General features: G+C 38.3%; 1 protein-coding gene across 2 annotated transcripts in view; it reads right to left on the bottom strand.

The window, feature by feature from the left end:
• The window catches only part of ERC1 (ELKS/RAB6-interacting/CAST family member 1), a gene marked incomplete at its 5' end in the record, with an annotated part of 295446 nt that overhangs the window by 13909 nt on the left and 258740 nt on the right, over positions 1–22797 (bottom strand). For both annotated transcript variants that reach the window (XM_082013315.1, XM_082013316.1), the window contains one exon: positions 15520–15621. In XM_082013315.1, coding sequence (XP_081869441.1) covers positions 15520–15621 — 102 coding nt within the window. The remainder of the gene's footprint in view (positions 1–15519; positions 15622–22797) is intronic.

Raw genomic sequence — 22797 nt, 5'->3', positions numbered from 1 at the left:
ACCCAATCTGAATTTAATCCTTGTTCCTCATTGCAATCCAAACTGGAGTCATCTAGTTCCCATAATAAGTATTTGGAGAGCCATTTTTCATTTGTTTTACAAAAAACCCAGAGCTCAAATGCATAAATACATGCCGGGAATCCCTCGCTATGCCCTCCCACAAGAATACTGCTTCATATCGTTCTAGGTGCATGTGGGCATATATTCAAAACCGCGGTAATACAAAACTCCACAGTTTGCAGCTGATGAAAAACCAAGGAAGAATTGCTTAGTACCTCCACTCCGTAAAATGAGGGGCTGAAGCTACTGGCACTGATGTGCACCAGCTAGGAGAGCTGGAAAGCCTTGCCATGGTACTGGCAACTTGTCTTCGTGTTCCCAGGCAGGGGCTGCACCTGCCGCTTGTTAGCGGGCCGGGGATATCCTTTCAGTAGGACACCTCTGACCCTGCTAATGAACGAGGAGTGAGATAATCTCCGAGTCAACAGGAGCAGGGTGCTAGCACGACTTTCAGCAAAGACTCTGGCTTCGACCCCTTTTAATAAGGCTGTCAGGGCTCGCTTATTTTGCTTCTAACACTGTTCTACATGGATTAATTTCTGCAGAGTGAGAGGCTCCGGGAGCCATGGCTAAGCAGCTAACTAGCGTCAGGCTCCTCGTGCTGCGGAGCGTAGCTGCGCTCAGCAGCCTACGCCAGAACATCGGCGTGGCAGCCGCTGCGAAAAGCCACAGCGACGCGGCAGCCGCGGCAGAGACAGACAAACCTGCAGCGAGAGCCAGCTCACGTGCTTTGTTAGAAACCCTTGGGGCAACATCTGTGTGCAGATATAAACACACATATAAAAATAATGGTTTGATGCATCAAGACTGCAAACTGCAGCAGGGCAGTTGCTGCTCTCCTGTATACGGGGCAGCAGGAAGGGATATTTTAGTTACATTTCACTTCCATCATCAAGCACAACTGTATTTAGCCAATTATATCCATCAGCTTTGGTCGTTCATGGGATTTGCACTATTTACCCCTATTTCTTATAATCTGGGTTACCTAGATTATGATCTGAAAGCGTACTGCCTGTGCAAGTGAAAAAAAGTGATGCTTCCAATTTCACTGATGTCTTTCCTATCCTTCTTACTATTCGGTTTGCCCACAGAGGGTAGAGTGATGGAATATCACATCTTAAAAAAAATACTGTTTTATAAATATGTGAAAATTAAGTAGTCAGTTTCTAATAACTAGTTGTCCAGTCAACATAGTAGCTGCCTTGTATTCTTTTCAGATACTGCAAGTCTGTTGAATATCCATCAGATGTGCAGATTTCAGTCTGAAAAGAATCTGACTTGTCAACCTTCCCAGCTATTCTTTGCGAACAGAAACCCCCGCTGAAGAGCAGGCACAGCTAGCTAGCAAGTAACGATGGAAGATTGTCATATGACAGTCAAATTCGATTGCTCAGGGACAAGTCCACTTTCGAAGCGCATTCCTCCTGTACCCTTCCCCCTTACCTCAAGCTGGAAATAGGCCAAATGAGGCGTGTGAAAGTTCTTAACTAGCAGCCCTCCCAAAGCTGTTCGCAGAGCAATCATTCCTCTCACTTGGGATCCATTAAACCCTGCCAGTCAAGTAGGAAATGCCCTTATATCTGCGTTCCTGCCATATCTAATTTGAACTAGCCACTTAGCAAGAGGCACTGTGCTTCCCACACAGCAGAGCTGCCACTGCCTTATCTCAAGAGGGTGTAAGAGCATTTGCTAAGTGGAAAGGCAGGGCAGTGCCGGATTCATAAACCACCTCGCGTTCTCATGACCAGCTCAGAGCTGTAGAGCTTTCTAGGAAAACAACGGGTAAACAGACCAAACCCAGGAATATCTTCTAAAGCAGCCCTGATTCATTAATTGCCCTGAGAGGTTTAGGCCATCCTCATCAATGCATGGAATGAAGTCTGCTTAGTGTACCCTCAAGTTCAGAATATTGTTAATGGCCAGCTAAGTTTGACAACATGTTTCACTAAAAAAGGAAATCACTACAACTCTGAAGCAGACACACAAAACGCCTGACAGATGTCTGATACAAACCCAAACCATCTCTACCAACTGATAAAGACATTTGGGAACATATTCCAAACCAAATTAAACTTGGAAACAACATGTTCAGGTTTTTTGAGATTTTGCAGATTTTTTTATCTCTGAGCATGACAAATGTGAATCTAATTGTAGTTTTGCAAGTCACTGGGTCAAAAAAATGCTTTAGAATGAAATTAATACTGCTTCTTCAGTGGTAGTCCTGCTGTTGCTGTACAATGGTCTGCTGAAATATGAGTTACGGTATTTAGAAGCTTTTTTTTTATGATAAGAGTCTGCATTAAAATACATGTATAAATGCTGCATAGATAAGAAAAGGTAGTTGTAACTGAATGTGGTTGGAGAGACCTACCCAATTGTTTGGTCACTTTTACTGTGAAAGAGGAATATACCTCCCATACAGAGACTGTGGTGTCTAAAAGTTTGCCTGAGCAGTGTCTAATGTAAATAGGCAAAAACACATAGGGGGTTATATGAAAAAGAAAACCAGTGAATGGGTGGTGTAAGCGCAGCAGTGTCGATTGGAGACAAATGAGATATTGACTATCCATAGGTGTCTGCAGAATAAAGTATGGTTTTAATCAACGTGTAATAGGACTCATTCACCACAGCCACAAGCTTTAAATTATGGGTTCTCCAGGCAGAAGGGCGAATGACCTGGTCACCTTTCTCCCTGTTAACATTCCCTTCCTCTCTGAAGGAAGCAACCGCTTTTCTTTTAGAGAAACAAGTCATTTACTTAGTTAATTTCAGAGAACACCTAAATTTCTACGTAGCAATAAATCTGCAGCTCCCATTTTGAAGTAAGACCTATATGCATCCCTAAAAGCTTGTCTGTTTTTCCAGCTACATCAGTTGATCTTGTAAAAGTTACCTCCTTATACAACTTGCCTTACTGATCAGAATCACGCATCAACATGCAAGTTGATCATGGATCAACCGCAGTGATTTTTTCTTACAGCTACATGCCTATGATTTCTCTGAGCAAGCAAAAAAAAGGAGAAAATAGCATCTCCTTGACACAGCAATGCCAATATAAAGAGCCATATGTATGCTTGGCACTGGCATGACTGCTGTCATACTCTTCTACTAGTTTGACTACCCTGCTTGCACATATGCTACATGTATATAACCACTACGGAACACTAAAAGACAGAGTACTGCAGATAATTGGTCTTCATTTTACAATCAAATATTCAGTAGATATTTCTCAACTTACCCATAAATCTTAAAATATTTGAGAAAAATCCCTGGAAGAACAGGTATATCAAGAAGAAAATAAAATAGAATTGACAAGTAATCTCGGGGTCAAAGTAAATAACATGAGGTCAAAATTTCGCTGTTTTTATATCAAAAGTGTTACAAAGAAGTGTAGATGAAATGAATCTGAAAGTTTCCAAGGAGTTAACTAATTTGAGAATTGCTGTAGCTTGCTAGCCTGGTCTATGAACCTTGAGCGTTCTTCGTAGATCCTGCAAAGGCACAAAAAAATAAGGGATTCTGAAAAAACAACAACTAAAACCCCCAAACACCAAAGACCCCCTCAAAACTTCAGATTGGACATAACAAATATGCTTGGAAAACAAGTTAAATCGAGGTAGCCCTTTATCTCCTATCAATCACATTTTTCATGTGAGCGTGGGAAATTATTTTTAAACTTTTTTACATACAGGTGCAGCTATGCTATCCAACAAAACGTACTTCCCAAATTACCATTACACAGGAGAAGGTGGGCTCAAAGTCTGGGCAAACACATATGTTTGTTAAAAAGAAATTATTCCAAGGAGGACCTGACGATCATAGTGGGTCCTCAGATGCCTCCCTGTAACTGGGTTTTATTATAGATATTACCAAAGAAGAAAATTTTGCCTATAGAGCAAAATATCTTATATTGGGAGATACGGAAATAAACTAAGATACTGAATGATATAGCCTGGAAGTATTTGCATGGCAAATTGAATTACGCCTTCTTGCTCAGACCGTTTGTGTGTGTTTGGCAACAAATGCAAGGGTTCAACTACAATCATCTTGTAACTATTGAATGCAATGGAGTTTTATGAGGCATGAATTTGGCTCAGAAAGTGCAAAGCTTTCCCAAATTCAGCACAATTTGCCACTGATGTCTTCCCTTCATTATTTTAAATGGAAACAGAAGAAAGTTCTCAAAAAGACACTGCCTGACCTCACTTCAGTTCAGCTCAGTTCACTGCTGCAGAGAGATACTTGGTTTCTTCAGAAGACCACAATACAAAAGCTCAGGGACAGGCTCAGTTTTCTTTAGATTTGTTTTAAAGACAAAAATGGATTTAAATCTAACCTTCATCATTTTCTCCTCATAAAACAAAACAAAACACCACGCGTGAGGAGATTAAAGAAATTCTGGCTATTTTGACAGAGCTGTCTTACTCAGTTCATTTCTGACAGAATCAATTAGGAAATAATTTTTATATAGAAAATACTTTTTGAAATTTTTACACACCATGAACAAATTCCATGGATTAATGATTTCCAGAGTTCACCCTCTTCACCTTGGGAAAAATCCAGACCAGAAGAACAGAACAGAGAAAACACAAGACAGGGAAAGTAGTTTTGTCATTAGCTCCCTCTGTTCAAATAAAATCCTCTGCCCATAATGTAGGTGAAGCAAAGAATCGCAGTGGGTTGGTAGGATTCCTAAAGCACTGAAAATGAACGAGTAGTTAAAAAATATTTTTCTGCATAACAGATCCAGAAGTGCTTTTTCATGACTAGCAACTTTTGCTTACGTGGGCTGTGGAGCAAAAGCTTGCGGGGAACCCTGTGTGGAATAGCGGGAACCACTGCAGATCAGAACTGAAATACGCTGGCGGGACTGTGAGATGTTTGTTACGGGACCATGGGGGAACACTTTCAGGAAGGAGGTGACTCGGCACAGCTGAAGAGGGTGTCTACCTACAGCTAATCCAGCTTGAATTTTACCTGTTTCATCATTCCCTTACTTCCAAAAGCAAGAGCATTTGCCCAAACCCCTACCCTTAAATATAACTAACCGCACTGTGCCCACATCACATCTTTTTCTTCTGTAGCAGTCCATATGCCTCTTTCCTAGCTGAGGCAGAGGAGAGAGGAGAGAAATCTGTGGCTTAACTGCAAGATGAGATCAGAACATACAAATTCAAATGCTGTTTTTATTTGTCTAAGTTTTCTTTTGTCTTCAAGATTTCTTGGGAGTCCAGCAACGCAGCAGCTTAGTTCTGGAGCAAAACAGAATGGGCGAAGTAGGGCAAGATCTACAGAGAACCTAAATCTTCCACTATAATATATTAAAATCTTCACTTGATAATTTCATTCCTGTAAGTTTTGTTAGTTGTCAGGTTAAAATTCTGAATAATAAATTAAATTATAGATAGCTGTGAAACTGGGTAGTCAGGCTTAGAATATTGCCAATTAGAATATCATAAAGGAAAAAAAAAAGTATTCCCACAGCAAGTGAAAGTAGTTTAACAACTGTTTGCAGCTTGTATCTGACACTATGGATTTAAATAGCATCCTCCTGATCAACCTTTTGTAGGTGTAATTAAATAAGTTTTGATTTCACAGAATCCATTAGATTTTATGCCGATTCCTTCTCTGCAACAACATAGCAGCCTGAGAATAAGTAAGAACAACCTGCTTATATTTTTAATCCATTCAAGCTTTCTAGCACTTGTTATCTATATAACAGTGATCAAGAAAGCACACGCATTCCTTGCTGTACTGTATTTTGTCTATTCCTTCTTCCAGTTACAAGGGATAAAAGGGAACAGTGGTTAATATGCTTTTGTTTGAAAGCAGGACGTTGCAGCACATACACTGGGAGAGTGTGTCCATGGGAAGGCTTATGTATCAGTGGCTGCATTCTTTTGCCTCCCTGCTGTATGTTACATTGCTAATGGAAAACAGAAGGTATTTCTTAAGTAGTCTACCAGAGAACACAATCAGTGCTTTTCCTGTTCAGATGAACTATAACCTCCCTGTCCGCAGGTGACAGGAATCTTTGCCTCATCCCTCTCTAACACTGGGTCTTCGTTCTGCTCTCCAAGCTCTCTACCTGCTACATGACACTTTCAAAGCAAAGCCACACGAAGCCACCAAACGCCTGGTTTATTTGTCTTCGAGAATTCTTTTTAGAGTTCTTTGCTCTACATTCAAATGCAAAATCCCATTAATAAATATAGCTATTTTATAATATATATTAATTCTTACCTATATGTTATATTAAACGAACAGATGTACTTCATTGCTTGTGGTGAGCCTACTCTGAGTTGGAACTGTAAATCCTGGCATCTCCATCAGCAATTATGAACTTTACCAGCCAGGAAAATATAGCGTCTAAATTGGCTACATGCCCTTATCAGTTTTTATTTTAGTCATATTTCTCTTGAGCTTATTTTCATCGTTAATATGTTGGAAAGCAGGTTTGGGCTTGATTCCTTCTCTAATATTGTTAATTCCCTCCGCCCCCAGCTTCTTTCCTCCTAACTTACAACTGAAAGGTGCTGGCGACGACACCCCCAGCCTGGCTCCAGCCATTCCACTGCTGTCTCCATCCTGCCTGTGGGTGCTGGAGCTCAGCTCCGCTCTGCTTTAGGTCACCAACAGTATATTCACACTTTGCAGAAGCCGCTGGCCTTGCATTGTTGCATGCCAGTGTGTGGATGAGTGCTGTAAGAAATCTAAATGACAGAGTAACTGGGAGATAGTACAGACTATCACACAAGCTGTAAGGGACAACTCTCCTGGAAGTGGCCAGAAACAAAACTGTTTGAGTACATAACTCCTACTTGGTACAAAGACCAAGCCATTAGCAGAAGATCATATTCAGCTGCAGTTCAAAAAAGAAAACAAGACACAGACCTGGAATAATCTCATTTAGTAGAAATGAATGATGGCCTTTTTGCAATTGTTTTGCTGAAAAGCACAAATCTCTACAAAAAGAAACCAGCCATCTGTTTTGAATGTTTTAGAATATGAGTATCTACTTGTGTTCTTCTTTGATCTGTAAGAATACTAGGAAGACAGTGATACAATCCAGTTACACCTCCGTTGTGAGTGCTTAATTCATCCCAGAACTACAGATGACAAAATTCCATCTGGAAAGGTTAGCCTTATCATTCTGGGATCAGAAAGAAGATGAACAGTGTATCAAGATCAGCTCTTTTGTGCTTGTAGATATAACATTCTTGCACAGAGAATATATTCTTCAAACATAAAAAAATTATTAAGATAGCAAAATAGTAGAGTTTTTTTAAAAAAACAAGCTACCATAAGAGTTGTTCCCAGAAACAGGTAAAGGACCAGGAGCAGAAGTTATCATCATTTTGAGGACAGCATCTTTCTCTAGGTTGACCCATCCCAGTCTAACGGTACTCTTTACTTACTGGGTAAGATTACATGCCAGGATGCATATAGAATAAGAGAGAACATGGGAAGGCACCGTTTCCAAATTGGAATGGCAGGAGGTTAATCATAAAGCAAAACATTGATACCAGCATTACTGAAGTTGTTCACCATAACAGGATCATTACTTACACTAAAGTGAGAAGGTCACTACAAAAGGCTTTCCATTATTCAGAGTTAATACAGACAAAGGAGAAAAGATTATTCTCTGAAGAAAGGCAAAGCTTGAAAAGGCTTGAAAAGAGTAGATAATTGTATGATGGCTAAACCAGGATTTTGAATTGTACTTCCTCAGAGCAGTAATTGTCAGTCCATGAACTCTTTGTGTCTCCTTGCCTGAGCCTGACAGCACAGGAGTCTTTCAGTTCCATAATTAATGATGACGCCCACATAAGCAGGGTGGAAGGCAGGTCCTGTGATTAGCCAGGACAACTGTATTCAAAGTGCTGCCCTTGTAATGATTAATTAGTTACATCACCTTCTTTGAGTGCATCACATTAGGGTTCTTCCTGAAGCGTTGCCCATCTGGAAAGTGGGAGTGAGGAGCCCTAACTGTCACCAGTATGACAAAGCAAATCTGGCATCTTATCTCTCAGTTAGGCCAAGTGATAATGTTTAAATTATTTCATATAGCTGCCTTCAAATTTTGCACAGGGTATGTCTCTAAGGCAAGCATAAGACACATTATTTCACAGTGTTTTTACACATATGAATGAAGAAATGTAATGGACATATTATAACAGATTATTATATATGTCACAAATAATTTGTATGTTTTTAGAGAGAGGAAGAAAGAACCCTTCAGAGGACAAAAGATGACAATGAAGAGGCAGCAGTCTAAAGAGCTTTGTTCAGCATGCTGGAATGGCAGCTCCTTGAAATGTTTAACATATGGGTTATTTTCCTTTTTTGGGAAGGAATACGATCTTGGAAGGAAAAATAAGAATTATTAATAAATTGAGTCAAATACAAATCTAACATAATTTTGGGAACAAATTCAAAATGAGGTATTAGAATCACCATCACATCACTGCAACAACACTATTTTAGAATATTGTGTATTAATATTACCTAGCACTTCTGTAGCACTTTTCCCAAGCAGAACTTCCACTTTACGAAAACTTCAGCTCATTTTACAATTAGAGAATTTGAGACAGGGAGAAAGAGAACAAGTGAGCGGTTGGAGACGATGCCAGGAAAGAGTTTATCTTCTGAATCGTGGTGTAGTACTGTATCCAGTAAATTACACTGTAATATGAGTCAGGCACGAAAACTTGGTGGTTTTGACCATTCTGCATGATCTAACAACTAAAAAGATCATATTGAAAATAAATTTATTTAAAAAGCTTATGAGGACACAGTGTAATAACTGACAATACCGAGAACCTAAAAGAAGTGTGACAGTAGGATGAGTAGCTCTCTACATGCTACAAGCATAAAATGTGTCTCACAGAGAGAATGATCACATTTATGCAGTGAATGAATGCCTGTGTAATCATTTGAAAATGGAACTCACCATGAATAATGTATTTACTTTGCTAAAAGAAATCAGTATGTTAACCCAAGCACCAAATAATGTAGAAAAAAAATCAATATTCTTCTCAAACTTCCCAAAGTATAGACAGTTTTAGTTCTGTCATGATCTCAAGGAAAAGTTCATGGGGTTTGACAGCTGTGGCAAAGGTTAAATTAAGTCCTGAGACATCCTGCCCTCAACGTCATTATTTCTATCCTTCTTACTCTACCATCATAGCAGTCACAGTTCTTCAGACAGTTGCCTGTCACCTACTTCTGCCACTCTCCTCTAAACCTGTTTGAATAGCTATGTATGCTGGCTGACTAGGTGTCCATTCATTGTGCATTTCCTTTTAGCTGTAAAATGGAATAATTAATACCCTCTCCAAAATAAAAAGGAAATTGTGAATGCTTATCCTGGGCATTCCTTGGGGTGAGACAAAATTGCTCTGCAGATACAAGTTAGAAACACATGGCTTACAACCTTGAGCATTCAGTTGGTTTTTGCATATGTCTACCAGTATCTACTTCTCTGTGAGATTTAACTGTTTCTATCATTCTTACTGTAATCCTGTTTAATATCTTAATATTGATATATTTAACAGTTAATATCTTAATATTGGAACAGGCTGCCCAGGGAGGTGCAGTATGCTGCCCATACATCACTGGAAGTATTCAAAAAACTTGTGGATGTGGCTCTTTAGAACATGGTTTAGTGGGCATGGTGGTATTGGGTTGGTGGTTGGACTTGATGATCTTAAAGGTCTTTTACAACCTTAATGATTCTGTGATTCTGTGATCTTTGTCCTAAGAAATGTAATACAGAAATGTCATTCAAGCGCCATTATCCTTTAATAATCACAAATGACTGTTTAGAATAAGACTTGTTTTGGAAACAATATATTCATTAAAGATGTCCTTCAGAATATTATAAGCTCTTGATTAAAATCTATAATTAAAAACTTCAACCTGAATTCATTAAACATTCTTTGTATTGATGACTTCCCCTCTATTTCAGTTCTGAGGTTTAGATGACTCGTCTACAGAAAAACTCTTGGCAAAGTCAAATTATAACATTAAAAATGTAGCCTTCGGTACACAATGCATATGTGTAATCTAGTGATGATGAAAATTATAATTTATACTGCTTTTGACAAGAAGTCTATGCAATATACTTGAATTGACTGTTTTTCAGTTCTTAAAAAGGATTCAAACATTTTCCTTTTATGATTTACCCCCACAGACATCACCTCTGAAATCTTAGAGGTGTGTTAAATCATGCTAGTGTCTTCAGCAGTCAACTCACAATACTTACTGCTTCTGTATTAAAACTTGTCAAACTTAAGTATTAAAGAAAAAATGTCACAAATAAGAGGCCTTTTGTCTTGCAATATTTTTTACAGTAATAGGAACTTGCCAGTGTTTTCATAATCTTGAAAAATCCCCATTTTTATGCACTCCAGTTCAATGCTAGCTCTTTGACCATTCCACTGTTACTCTAATAAGCATAAAATTAATTTTCAGATTTTGTTTCTGGAATTCAAGCACAGCAAACCCAAATGTTTTGCTCCTTAGCAGGCATATCCATGACTTCAGTATTTTTTGGCAATCATTAGTAGAAAATGTTTCCACAGAATGAGTTCAGAAAGCTTTCATAGTGAGAGCATCTACTAGGCTTCAACTCCTACTGCAAGGCAGAGCCATGGAAGATGGGAAGAAGAATTCTATACAATGGCATGCATACAAAAAACCACGGATACAGTATGTATAAATTACATACGAGGATAAATATCTCGGTTCTCGGAGCTTCAATTTTGCTCTTCCTCTCTTCTTGCCCTTAGCACTTTTAGTCTGTCCTCGTTTTTCCCTGTGTCCTTTAATTTGATTGTCTTTCACTCTTTCAAACAGTTTTTTGTGATCCTATGCCCACTACACCCATTCAACAAAAGCAGTCCTCAATTCTGATGGGCAGAGGTGACACAAGCAGACTTCTGAACCACACTACACTTTCTCACGTCACGGGTAGCATGACTGCGCTTCACAAGAAAACTAGATGAGCTGAGCAGCTTGGGAAGTTCATGCATGGAAGCTTTGCTTCTTCTTTCCCCCATATAGCACATCCATGGTACATACTTACATGCATACATACAAATCCTTTCATATGTATCCGATACCATAAGGTGTAAATTCGTATTTTTTTTTACGAAAGTGAATAATAACTAATTAAACCATTGGCCAGACTATTTTAGCACTTGAGAAAGACACACTGGAATATGCTTGGATACAGAGGAGGATAGAGCTCCATCTGAGGAATAAAAGGAGTCATAAGAAATTCAGAAAGCAAGGAAATGAGCCTAGAGAAAAAGGCTAGGAAAGACTATTTCAAGATGAAAGAAGGTATTCACATTGAACTGTAAACTGAAATGTAAACTACCATTCTCTGAAATGACAGGAAGGGCACATATTTTTAGTAACAGTGTTCCATTTCAGGGGAACTCTATCTGATAATACTGTCATGTACAGAACTGGCATAATTAAATATTAACATTTTCAGTCAATTCCAGAATGCTGGAGAAGAAAAGCCTTAAGCCCTGAAACATAAAAATAAAATAATGTAGTTTGCTATTGTACATATTACATTGTGGTCTCTCTTTTATCTTCAGTATTGACCCGAGGTGATTACATCCTCAGACCTAAAGGAACGTTAAAAAAAAAAGTTCTTGACAAGTCCTATGCTATTAGTTACTTTTCAATCATTGTAATACATACATTTAATTTAACATATGCAGGTTAGGGTCTCTGTGACTTACAACATCTTTGGTTTTACAGAGAGAATAAGGACTTTTTCTTTGAATGTACATGGAATATCATGGTAGAAAGATGTACTTTATTGGGAATAACTGGCTTGGGAGGCATCAGTCACCTTTATGCCTTCCTTGTTGATGTATGCAAGACAATCTTGAGGCTGACATGTTTCTCAGATGAGACACATGTGAGGCAAGGATGCTGGCTGCCTCATTATTTTGGCTAGGATATTCTGTAACATGCTTTCCTGAGGAAAATGCCTCAAGTGGAGAGATACACTGTATTTAATGTGAACCACCCATTAATTCAGTAAACTTAAGAGAAACCATACTCTTAGCACAGCTGCATTCATAAATGTATCAGCAGATGGGAGAGGAAAAGAGAAAGACCTTTCTGTCGGTGTTTTCTACACAACCTCTATGTTTGCTCTAGAATGAAAATCAGAATTATTCCTACCTTCATAGTGAGCGTCTTCTTCCTTTTCATCACTTACTTACCTGATCTTTCCTGTTTAATTGCCATGCTTCAGCAGATCTTTATAAGCATTGTATCTAAAACTTCATACACTAACACACAACCATTTCAAGAGTGGTGATTGAAAAAGAATGGGAAATCAACAGCGAGTGTAAATTAAGGAAGCATTTCATCAATTTTTCCACTAAAGAGATTTTCTGAGTTCAAACCCCAAGGCATGAAATTCAAGTTTGACACTGCCACAGTTGGATTAAATTTTTCAGATGTTGACTTGAAAAGAGGGATCTGATCTATACAGTCAGACAGACATGAAAGTCTGCCGTTAATTGAGCAAGTGCAAAGAGATGAGAGTGTAGCTTATTCTTTCATGAATGTTTTACAAATCTAATATAAAGTAATAATTTTCATAAATGTAAGGGTTTAAAATTTCCACAGAATTTTTCAGAAGACCTTCGTTTCAAATAATTGAGATGGAAAAATCAAATTTTGAGAAAAAAATGCAAAGAAACTCATGTGAAATATTTTTTCTTAAAAGGTTAAGTGAAGAAAAAAAACATTCACATAATTTTTAAAAATATTATCATTGCATCTCAATCCTTTAAAATACTTTAAATACTTCAAATAAATTTATTCTGCTTTAAAACTACTGATACTACATGGCATAAAAGATTCCTATGTACTGTAGCATAGTAATTGATATTTGACTTTGGTAGCTCTATATCAAGGCTCCTGGTCAGTAAAGGATGTTTTCTTCTTTGCTAGAGAACAGGTGTGAGGAGAAGGGCTCTGTCCTGTGTACTGCCTTCTCATCTGGAAATGGGGGTTATTGTGGAGACAATTTGATGGCAGAAAAGAGGAAATTGTGGGCACAGACACAGAGAAACAAAACGTACTTTAAATGACAAATAGCTACCAATTTCTCCCCCATTGTTTTGAGAGAACGATGGAGATGGAATAGAGAAGGGAAGGAAGAGGGGATATTCCTCTTTGCCTTCAAGTTTACAGAAAAATTATATTCTTAGTCCATATCAAGAATTATCTATTCTGACCTGATAAGTATCTGTGACTAGTTAGGTCAGCATGCACGGCAGCAATCTCGACAGCAGATCTCAACATGCTTAAAACCTTCAGAAGGAACATTATCTTCAGGAGGAACATTATCTCTGAGCAAATTCTTTATTAACCAGAATTGAAAAAGCATACATAGATTTGGCTACAGTGCAAACTACTTTGAAAAAGAATCTGACTGAAAACATTTCCTCCATGAAGTCAATGATAAATGATATGAGAGACATTTCCTGTTCTCTCGTACACGGTAACAGTTTGCTTTGCATAGAAACTCAATTACATGCCCTGGAAAGTTCTCCCCACAATGACATGATGATTAGAAGAAGAAAATCACAAACTACACACGAGAAACACCCTCATGCAGAGACTGTGCAAGCAAGGGGGAAGGAGCACAACCAGGTTTCACAAAGCACACGGGAGCGAGATATGAGAGTGACTGTTGGAAACTTTTCTATTGGCAAGAAAAGTTGATTCTCACCGTTCTGAACAAAATGGCTGAACTAAGAGCATCTGACTGGTTATGCCCAAATACCCTCCTCCTCATCCTAGCGGTGCAGAGGCGGCAATGGGAGAAAAGTCCCACGGCAGCATGGGAATGGAATAAAGAGTTGGTTAGTATTTAAAGCACATAAGTACAAATAGTAGTAAAACGTGTTTAATTCCTTATGTAACATCTTGAGCCACTTTGAGGTACAGCTTGCTTTGCTCTCTTGTAGGCTTTGTCAGCTTTTAAAATGCCCCTAAGCAAAGGGAAAGTGCCATCAGACCCTTCTCCCACCCTCTCCTCCCTACTGCTCTTCCCTGTTAGGTCTCTGCAAGAACTTCCTTAAATGTTTAAATTTTATCTTTTCTTTACATTTTATCCTTTTATTTCATCCGTCAATGCTATGCTGCATTCATTTGCAAGCATGTACTACAGTTACTTTCTGGAAATGGCTTCATTTCACTATAGACTCACAGTGTAGAAACAACAGATATTCTAACATTTCCTCCAAATCAAGATTAGGAGAGACAATTAATTTGCACTATTAATAATTGCACTTTCCCGAAGAAGGTAAGACCAACATTTTCCAAAAACATTGCAGAAAATTCAAGCCAGTCAATTTACGGTTCGTTCTTTATCATCTGGAGGAGGGTATTAAAACAAGATGCAAAAAGAAGTTGCTCTGAAAGTAAGAAATTTTCTGTTTTGTGTATATACCCCTTCTTGTTTTCTGATACAGACATGAAAAGAGATTTTTAAAGATCTATTTTTGCAAGGTGAATATGTAATTATTTTTTGCCATTTTCCTCTCATGCCTCACTCGTAATTTCTGCATATCACTAGGTTGGTGCTTAAAGGGCTAGATTGAGATGCCTTCCTTCAAATCTCAACAATTTCTAGATGAGCCAGAGGGCAAAGAGGAGTGCCAAACATTCCTTCACTTTGTCAAGTCAGTGATTAATGATTGCTAATATTTTAATTAAACTGGAAGGGATGAGATTACAACATGGGACATGCAATTATGTTGGCATTTTCTGTGCTACCCAAGGGATAGGTAATCTCTCTGATACTTATCAAGCACACGGCTGTGCTTTGTAAATGACACAGGAGGCTCCTCACTGCCTTGGAGATGGTAAATTGATTTTCCTTCCGTTCACGGCCCATTGAGTTTGTGAGGGAGCAGTCTGTGCTCATTTGGCACAGAGGCCAGGATTTCCTCATGGGAAATGAAGGGAACTGCTCACATGCAATCCATAGATCAGAAAGCTGATCCTGGAGCATGATTTCCTGCTACTGAAGACAAGAAACAGTCCTGGACACTCCACACACTCAAGCAGTAAACCTGAGTTACTAAAGTCTGAATATGCCAGACAGGACTCCAGTCTTGCATTTTAAGAGAGTGACATTTCTTTCTTCCCTTTCATTGCCTGCCCCCTCTTCTCCACCCACTTAATAACAGCTTGGTACTGGGAACTGTTTGTTCGCATTTCAGGAGTTTTCAAGGAGCTGACACAACAGCAACATCCATTTCTGGTTTACAACTGCACTCTGGAATGCTATTTTTGTTCCAAGGTACTGCAAACATGTCAGGCAAAATTACATACATGTCAAAATAATCAGCCCCCATAGTAAAAATTACTTTAAAAGCAAAAAAAAAAAAGAGATACACACGTTACCTGGTCAGGGGAGGGCTTGTGGTTGGTTTGGTTGGAATGGGATGAGGATTTGAGGTGGTCATCCTCATAGTTGTCAGCCATCAGCTTCATGCGGTTCTGAGTCTATTAAAAAAACAAAAAAGAAGGATCTCAGTCCACCTTCTAATGTGATCATAGGGACTAAAGGAAATACGGTATTTATGCTATCCTGTGTATCCAAAATCCATACACAGAAAAAAATATGACACATGCATAAAACATTAGTAGGTACTATTGCAGAGAACTGGTAAAAACTGGGAGACACATTCCAACCACTTCACCTTGAGGCTAAATTACTTTTGAAATTAAGTGGCTCATCTGACATGTACCTACTAAAACTTGTGCTGTACGTGTGTGTACAAAGAAACTAATTTCTTCTTATAAATCCTTGGGATTAAGGTTCAAACACCAATTTGGAGAAAAATTCAATGAAAACATCAATTAGATGTCCCCAAGTCAGTTAAAAAAACCAAAAAAACCCAAAAAAGAAATCAGTTTTAAAAAAAAAAGTAAACAATGTGAAAATAGGTTATTACTTCAGAATTCCATCCATTTTCAATTGGTATACCAAAGAGTAGGAAAATTCTGAGACTGGTCAGAAAAATGTAAACGATAGAAAAGTTTTCCTGTGAGGAAATTAAAAAGTTAATAAATAAGTTTTCGGGAAGAAAAGATGACATAATAAAGTTGTATAAAATTAAAACTGCCTACGGTCAAGCAAAGAATTAGCAAAATATGAAACAAGTTTCTTAGCTTTTCTTCAACTTCTCTGGAAATTTAAAGTTCCAGAGGATATATAATTTTATAAACACAAAATATAAAATAAGTTGTGTAAGAATAAATGAAGTACTTGACCTTAACATTACCATTCCAGGGAAGCAATTGCAATGAACATTAAAATATACTACACGATTTTGTCTGCAAAGGACAGCGTTAGTGAGATAAAACCCTTTCAACATACTATCCTGAAATGAGGTCCCCAAGCACCCACAAACACACCCACATAGACAAGGATAGAAATCCAGCTGGGCAAAATGTCCCACCTCCCCAGCAGGGCTTACAAAGACCATTCAGGCAGCAACGACACTCTAGGAGTAGCCTAGAGGGGACTATGAAAGAGCTGGGTCGAGGGTCTTGCAAAGTGAACTGCCGTCCCTGCGTCAGCTGCTTCACTTCAAGTTATCTGGGTGCCACTGTCATTGGGCACTCACACCTGGAGCAGACCCAAAATCACAGAATCATTAAGGTTGGAAAGGACCTTCAAGATCATCAAGTCCAACCGTTAACACCACCATGCCCCTTAAACCACGTCCCAAAGCGCCACATCCACACGTTTTTTGAACACTTCCAGTGATGGTGACTCCACCACCTCCCTGGGCAGCCTGTTCCAATGCTTGATCACTGGAATGGAGGGATGGCATTTCTCCTCCCAGCTCATAAGGTAGACAAAGTCCCATTTTGAGCTTTATGAAATCCTTGGATTCCAAAAAAATAAAAAGGCTAGCCAGACCTATGTTAGATATGATACGCTGTAAATTATGTATAGCTAGACATATTAAATCATCAGAGATGCACTAAAATTAAATGTCTTAAAAATTAAATGTCTTTTACAGTGAGCTCAAAGCTCACTGTAAAAATGCCAGCTGTTGATTCAATTCCCTCATAACTGCATGGTTTCTCACTGAAAACTCTAATTTTAATGAGCATCTCGAGGCTAGAGAATGCAGATTCTACTTGACTGTACTCAGATCATTACAGAGAAGGTCCAGGGATTGAATCTGGCTTTGATTTTATTTTGGATTAATTTAACAAAAGCTAATAATAAATTGAGCTTAAGCAATAAGCAATTTAATCATACAAAATCTTTATATTGTTTGCTCTGTTTTGTCAAACAAGCTTTGAATTCCAAGTCTGACTCACCATTCATAAATGACTAGTTGAAACATGACTGATACTTAAACAACCAGCTTATTGTAAAGGCGCTTTCTCAATATTTATTATTTTATTATATTTAAGGTTGGCTCGTTAACAATTTCTTCTTTGCAGTGAGAGCTACTGATTTTAAATGATTTCACATTGCTTTGGAAATTTTTTATTTTGATAATAAATAATAACTTCTTACATGACTTTCAGTGTGTACGTGGAAAAAAAAAAAAACAAAGCAGAAGTTTAGCACAATGTTAGTATAGCACATTAACTTTTCTGAGAGAAAAAGTAGCTCTTCCCAGAGAGAGGCAGAGAGAGGAACTGAAGAATGTCTAATCGAAAATTAGAAAGTTTTATGATATTGCACGAAAAAAACTATGTTAGCGCTAAGACAGGAGGAGAATATAAAGATCCAAACATTTAAAGCACAGTATCCCTCACAGAAAATTCTGCAGTGGAATTGAAGAGGCGGTGTACTTTGTCACTTAACTTCAAGTAGGATAACCTACTCTCAATACTTGGCAGGAGGTATGAGAAGAGTCTGAGAGAATTGGGCTGGTTTAGTCTGAAAAAGAGGAGACTTCTTTAATTACTTGATAGAAGGAAATAGAGAAGAGGAAGTCACACTCTTTCTGGAGGGGATAGGACAAGAGACGACGGATGTAAATCAGAACACAGAAAATTCTCATTAGAGATCAGGAAAATTCATTTAATAATGAAGCTGATCAAACACCAGAACAGACTGCTAAAGAGGCTGCAGCATCTTCATCCTTGCAGATACTGAACGTGTGACTGGACAAGGCCTTCAGCAAGCTGCTCTAGCTAGAGATGCTCTCAGCAGGTGGTTGGGCGCAGTGGGCCACTCCAATCTAAAATATGCTGCAATTATTATGTGGGCTTTTCACCGGCATATAATTTTAGAGCTATCAAGACTTGAGTTTGCAAAAGAAGAGGGAGGTAAGTTCCAAAATTCTTCCGACTTGCTAAATATGATTTAGCTGCTTAGCTCCATTACAGCCTTTTGAACATTTTAATCCAGAACAATCTCTGCAGCATCCTGATGATGACAATCATACAGCATCAGTTAACCTAGAAAGACATCTTCTATATTCCCCTTTTAATCCCACCTGACCTTCCACTGCTTCTATTGTTAATTTAAAAGTACGTATTTGTGATATACAAGTCTTGGCAAGAAAACACCAAAATGGTTATTCTGATTTCACTACATGAACTAATTTACACATATATTGTTGGAATTAGGCAAAAATCAAGAGAAGGAAGAAAAGCAGTTTATTTCCTGATGGATAGCACTAAAAATTATTTTCCAACATTAAAATTCCAAGCAGTGTTGCAAATATATAATATAATATAATGTTATTTTTCTAATTCTCTATACCAAACATGGTATAGAAAAAAACCTTCTTCTTAGGACTGGAACACTCACTGATGAACTTCTAATTGCAAATTTTTAAAATAATTGGAAATACATGAACTCAGTTTCTCTCCTACTGCTCCTCTCCGGAAAAAAAATGTTCAAAAGCATAGAAATTTCTAGAGCATATGGCTGTTGCAATGATTTAAACAGTTTACTTTACTGTGGGGAACCACTCCAACATCCTGCAGTTCTGAACTGCTTTGTCATGGTGCTATTATACAATCCTCTCCCACCTTATGAGGTTATGGCTCAGATCCTAGGGCAAACATTTCTACATCATGGCAAAAAGTATGAACAACAAAGTGGTTTAACCACTGTGTCCTGTGAGAAAATAAATGAGCAGTGCAGACAAATCGGTTGTGTCAGGAGTGTTTTTGTCTAAAACCTCCAGAGCTTGTAAGCAGAACTAGTGATGATGAGAACTGGATGCCAGATGCAAATTTTGCTTAAAAAATACTACACACCATTACAGGTAGCTTCTTCATGCATATACAGATAAAATGCTAGAATGAAAAAAAAAACAGGACAAAACTCCACAACTCAGTAAGTTTCTTGATTTTTTCCCAGGAGGTTTCTTTTTTTTTTTCACAGAACAGATTTTGTAACCCTTCTCCTTGCCCTCCAATCACTGCTCTCCCCAAAATCCCACACCTTGTCAAAGCCCTTACCATGGCTCTTCAGTCTCCCAATAATCACCGTGCAAAAGAACAGTCCCAGACCCTTCAGACTAGTGTCAATCCTCAAAATTACTGAAGAGCCACTGCGCACTCTCAAGCTCCTAACTGAAAGCCAGGAATGGCTGCGGAGAACTTGCCACAACAGGTCTGCAGACCAAAGACTGTGAACCGCAGGTCTAAAGCATAACATTGCAAGGGTATTGTAGCTAAAAAAACCCCCAACTTGCTCCAGTTATATATTAGACTATACTCTAGATCTTGCTATACTCTAGATCTTAGACTATACTCAGATCTTGCCCACCCTCCCTTTCCCTCTGCTCCAGAACTTCTGCAATTGTCCTTTTGCCTCTCTGATACACTTATCCTTAATGCCCTTCTTGCTTCTCGTCGTTATTTAACCCTGGCCTCAGCCCTATCCCTTGCCAAAGCAGGCAGTTCTATTAAAAGAAGAAAGCACCAGGAGAAAATATGAGATAAACTGGTTTTAATAATAAATGTGAATGGTCAGCTACAGCACTTCTTTTAAATGTGCTCTCTTTTCTTCTGTTGTTTCGTGGTCCTGCATGGTTTTTCCTTTATTTTCACCATGCTTTTTCTGGTTATCATATAGTTTACTTCTGCCTGTATTCTATAATCACTAAATGTTTGGGTAAACAAGGAAATTACCATGGAGTAGACTATTTCTAATGCAGCCAACACCTGAAAACTTTCATTCCAAACAGCACTTGTATAATATTTTAGTTACCAAAACTGTAGCTACGGTGAATTTTGTTTAAGAAGCACTAAGTTTCTCCTTCATGGATGTACTGCTTCAAAGTACACTCTCACCTGGAGGTTCCTAAAAGTAAGTTATTTTATGTTCACTGCAGACTACACTGGTAGCTTGTTTGTGCACCTCCACCCTAAAGACCAAATATTTAATAGATTTTTATCACAGTTAAATTATTATATGAGGAAAAACAGAACTGATGCTGATCCACAAAGTGTAGGGGAAAGTCAGAGACATATTCTGGAACATAGATGGTAAAAGCTAGAGGAGTCCTGTCCAGGTCTGACAAGAAATTTATAGTGGAATTCCACCTATAAATTTGAAACTCACAGATTTAACTACAGACATTGTTTATAATGTATTTTAGAGAATGTTTTTATTTGAAAGCTTGCACTAAGTTGTATGTTATAATGAGAATACATACCTTTCTTAAGCATTTCTGCAGGACAGCTAGTCCTCTGGTACCCATTACCCCCGTAAGTTTTTGAAACCAAATTTTATTTGTAGGATTAGCACATTTCTGTATCTCTAGACAGGACCTCTAATAAACAGCAGATACTAGCTCATAAGCTGTGCGTTCGCTATATTCATCTAGTTTGCTTCATACTCACATTGCAGCAACTTACTCAAAGAGTTTGCATCAAATCTGTTTCTCCACCATGCAACCCAGCGGAAACCATGACATCAGTGACTATTTTCTCATTTTTTTAGAAATACTTGAGTAGGGTAATTTCTGGCTTTTCTAACCAGTCTAAACAAGCTTTATTAATCCTTTAATGTCGAGTTTAAAAAGCCCCACATTAAGTAAACATTAATATAGTGACTGTACTTGTGACAAATGGGTATGTGGCGGAGACAGCATGTCAGTGAATTAAAGGAGTTATCCCACTTCAATTTGAGTTGAATGTTTCACTGGAAGCACACACATGCAAATGGAACAAAGGTTTAGAAACCTTTTCACCACTAACAACATAGAAATATAGTGAGAAACTCAGAAGATTTTTTTTTTCCTAACTCATAAGCCAAATCCAGTATCTCCGAAAAGTATGTTCTTGCAAAGACTTTCATATAGTCCTTTTCTATTTGCTGAAAACACGCAGTGAGCCATCCTCCCTGTAAATATCCAAGCAGTTCCCTGCTGGAATCTGGCTGTCAGAAACACAGAAAGAATAAGCCCTTCTCACCTGTTACTAGAATGTGATGTCCTGCGTAACTACATTGAGTATAGATATACCTACCTTGAGCACAGGGTCTCTGGAAGATTAAGTATTTTACTCTACGTCCCCTTCCCATTCATGATATTTAATGATCCGGGAGAGATTTTTCAAATTTGTAAAGAGATGGTACATGCTGAGTTGTCGTTTTTGTTTGTAAGGTTTAAAAGACACATCGTTAGGTCTGTCTTTCCTTTTGCTACGTTTAAGATCAGCAACTGAGATTTCTCTGTTAGCAGCAAACACACACAATGTTCAGCTGCAGAGATGTGAAAACCATTCTGGTTACTACGGTTCTGTGCATCCTGGAGCCCGTGCTTTTGTGAGCCCAACAAAGAGCACGCGCAGCGTGCCGCTGCTGGGCTTTGTCAAAGCCTGCAGGGTTTAACACAGGTTCTACCTGGGATACCGGCTTCTGCATCGACTGTTGGCAATGTTACAACAATGTTACATTATAAAGTGAAAGACCTTATCAGCCCACTTGGTTTCTGTGTTTAATTATTTCATTTTTCTGCTCGTCTCCCTACATGTGATAATTACAGAGAAACTTCATTCTGGAGAATTTGTATTCAAAATCCTTTGAACGAAACTGAAGGAGGCAGATCATTTAGACCTGGAGTTCTCTGTGAGGCTTGACATATATAGATATATGTGGACGGATTTAAAAAACTAACTTTGAACTGAAATTTTTGCTGTACAGGAATACGTATAAAGCTTTTGGAGCTTTATTAGTTCCTTAGAAGATGAACAAATAGCTAACTACAAGTTTGCCTGCTGACAAAGTTTATTGAAATCTATTGCTCTGAATCCTGTACAGAGAAAACTAGCGACACAAAAGACAACCCAAATCAGATCTTGTGTTTGCGATTCCTTATTATGTTATACCACATGAACATTATAGCATGTGTTCTTTAGCTCTCTTGTACTCTCTTTAGAGATACATCAAGCTGTGTTTAAGACTGACTGATCAATGGTAACAGAACTGCCTTTTATCTTATTTTGTTCACAAAAGCTAGAATCTGCACAGTCCCTGATTTAAAAGGAAAACTAAAAAAAAAAAAAAAAAATTGAAAAAAATCTTTCCTTCTCTCATGGCTAACTACTCAGAAGCAAACCAAGTATGTTAGTTCTTCGGCATCTTTCCTACCACGTGTAAAGGTCTTCAGTAGAAAGATCAGTAAGGTGTGTTTTCCTGTATCTCAAAGATTTCTGAGCAAGGGCTGGACTCTGAGAACGTTT

Source organism: Phaethon aethereus (assembly GCF_964289735.1).
Source record: "Phaethon aethereus genome assembly, chromosome: 1".
Classification (NCBI taxonomy): Eukaryota; Metazoa; Chordata; class Aves; order Phaethontiformes; family Phaethontidae; genus Phaethon; species Phaethon aethereus.
Note: the sequence above shows the minus strand (reverse complement) of the source record. Positions and strands in the feature narration are given on the sequence as shown.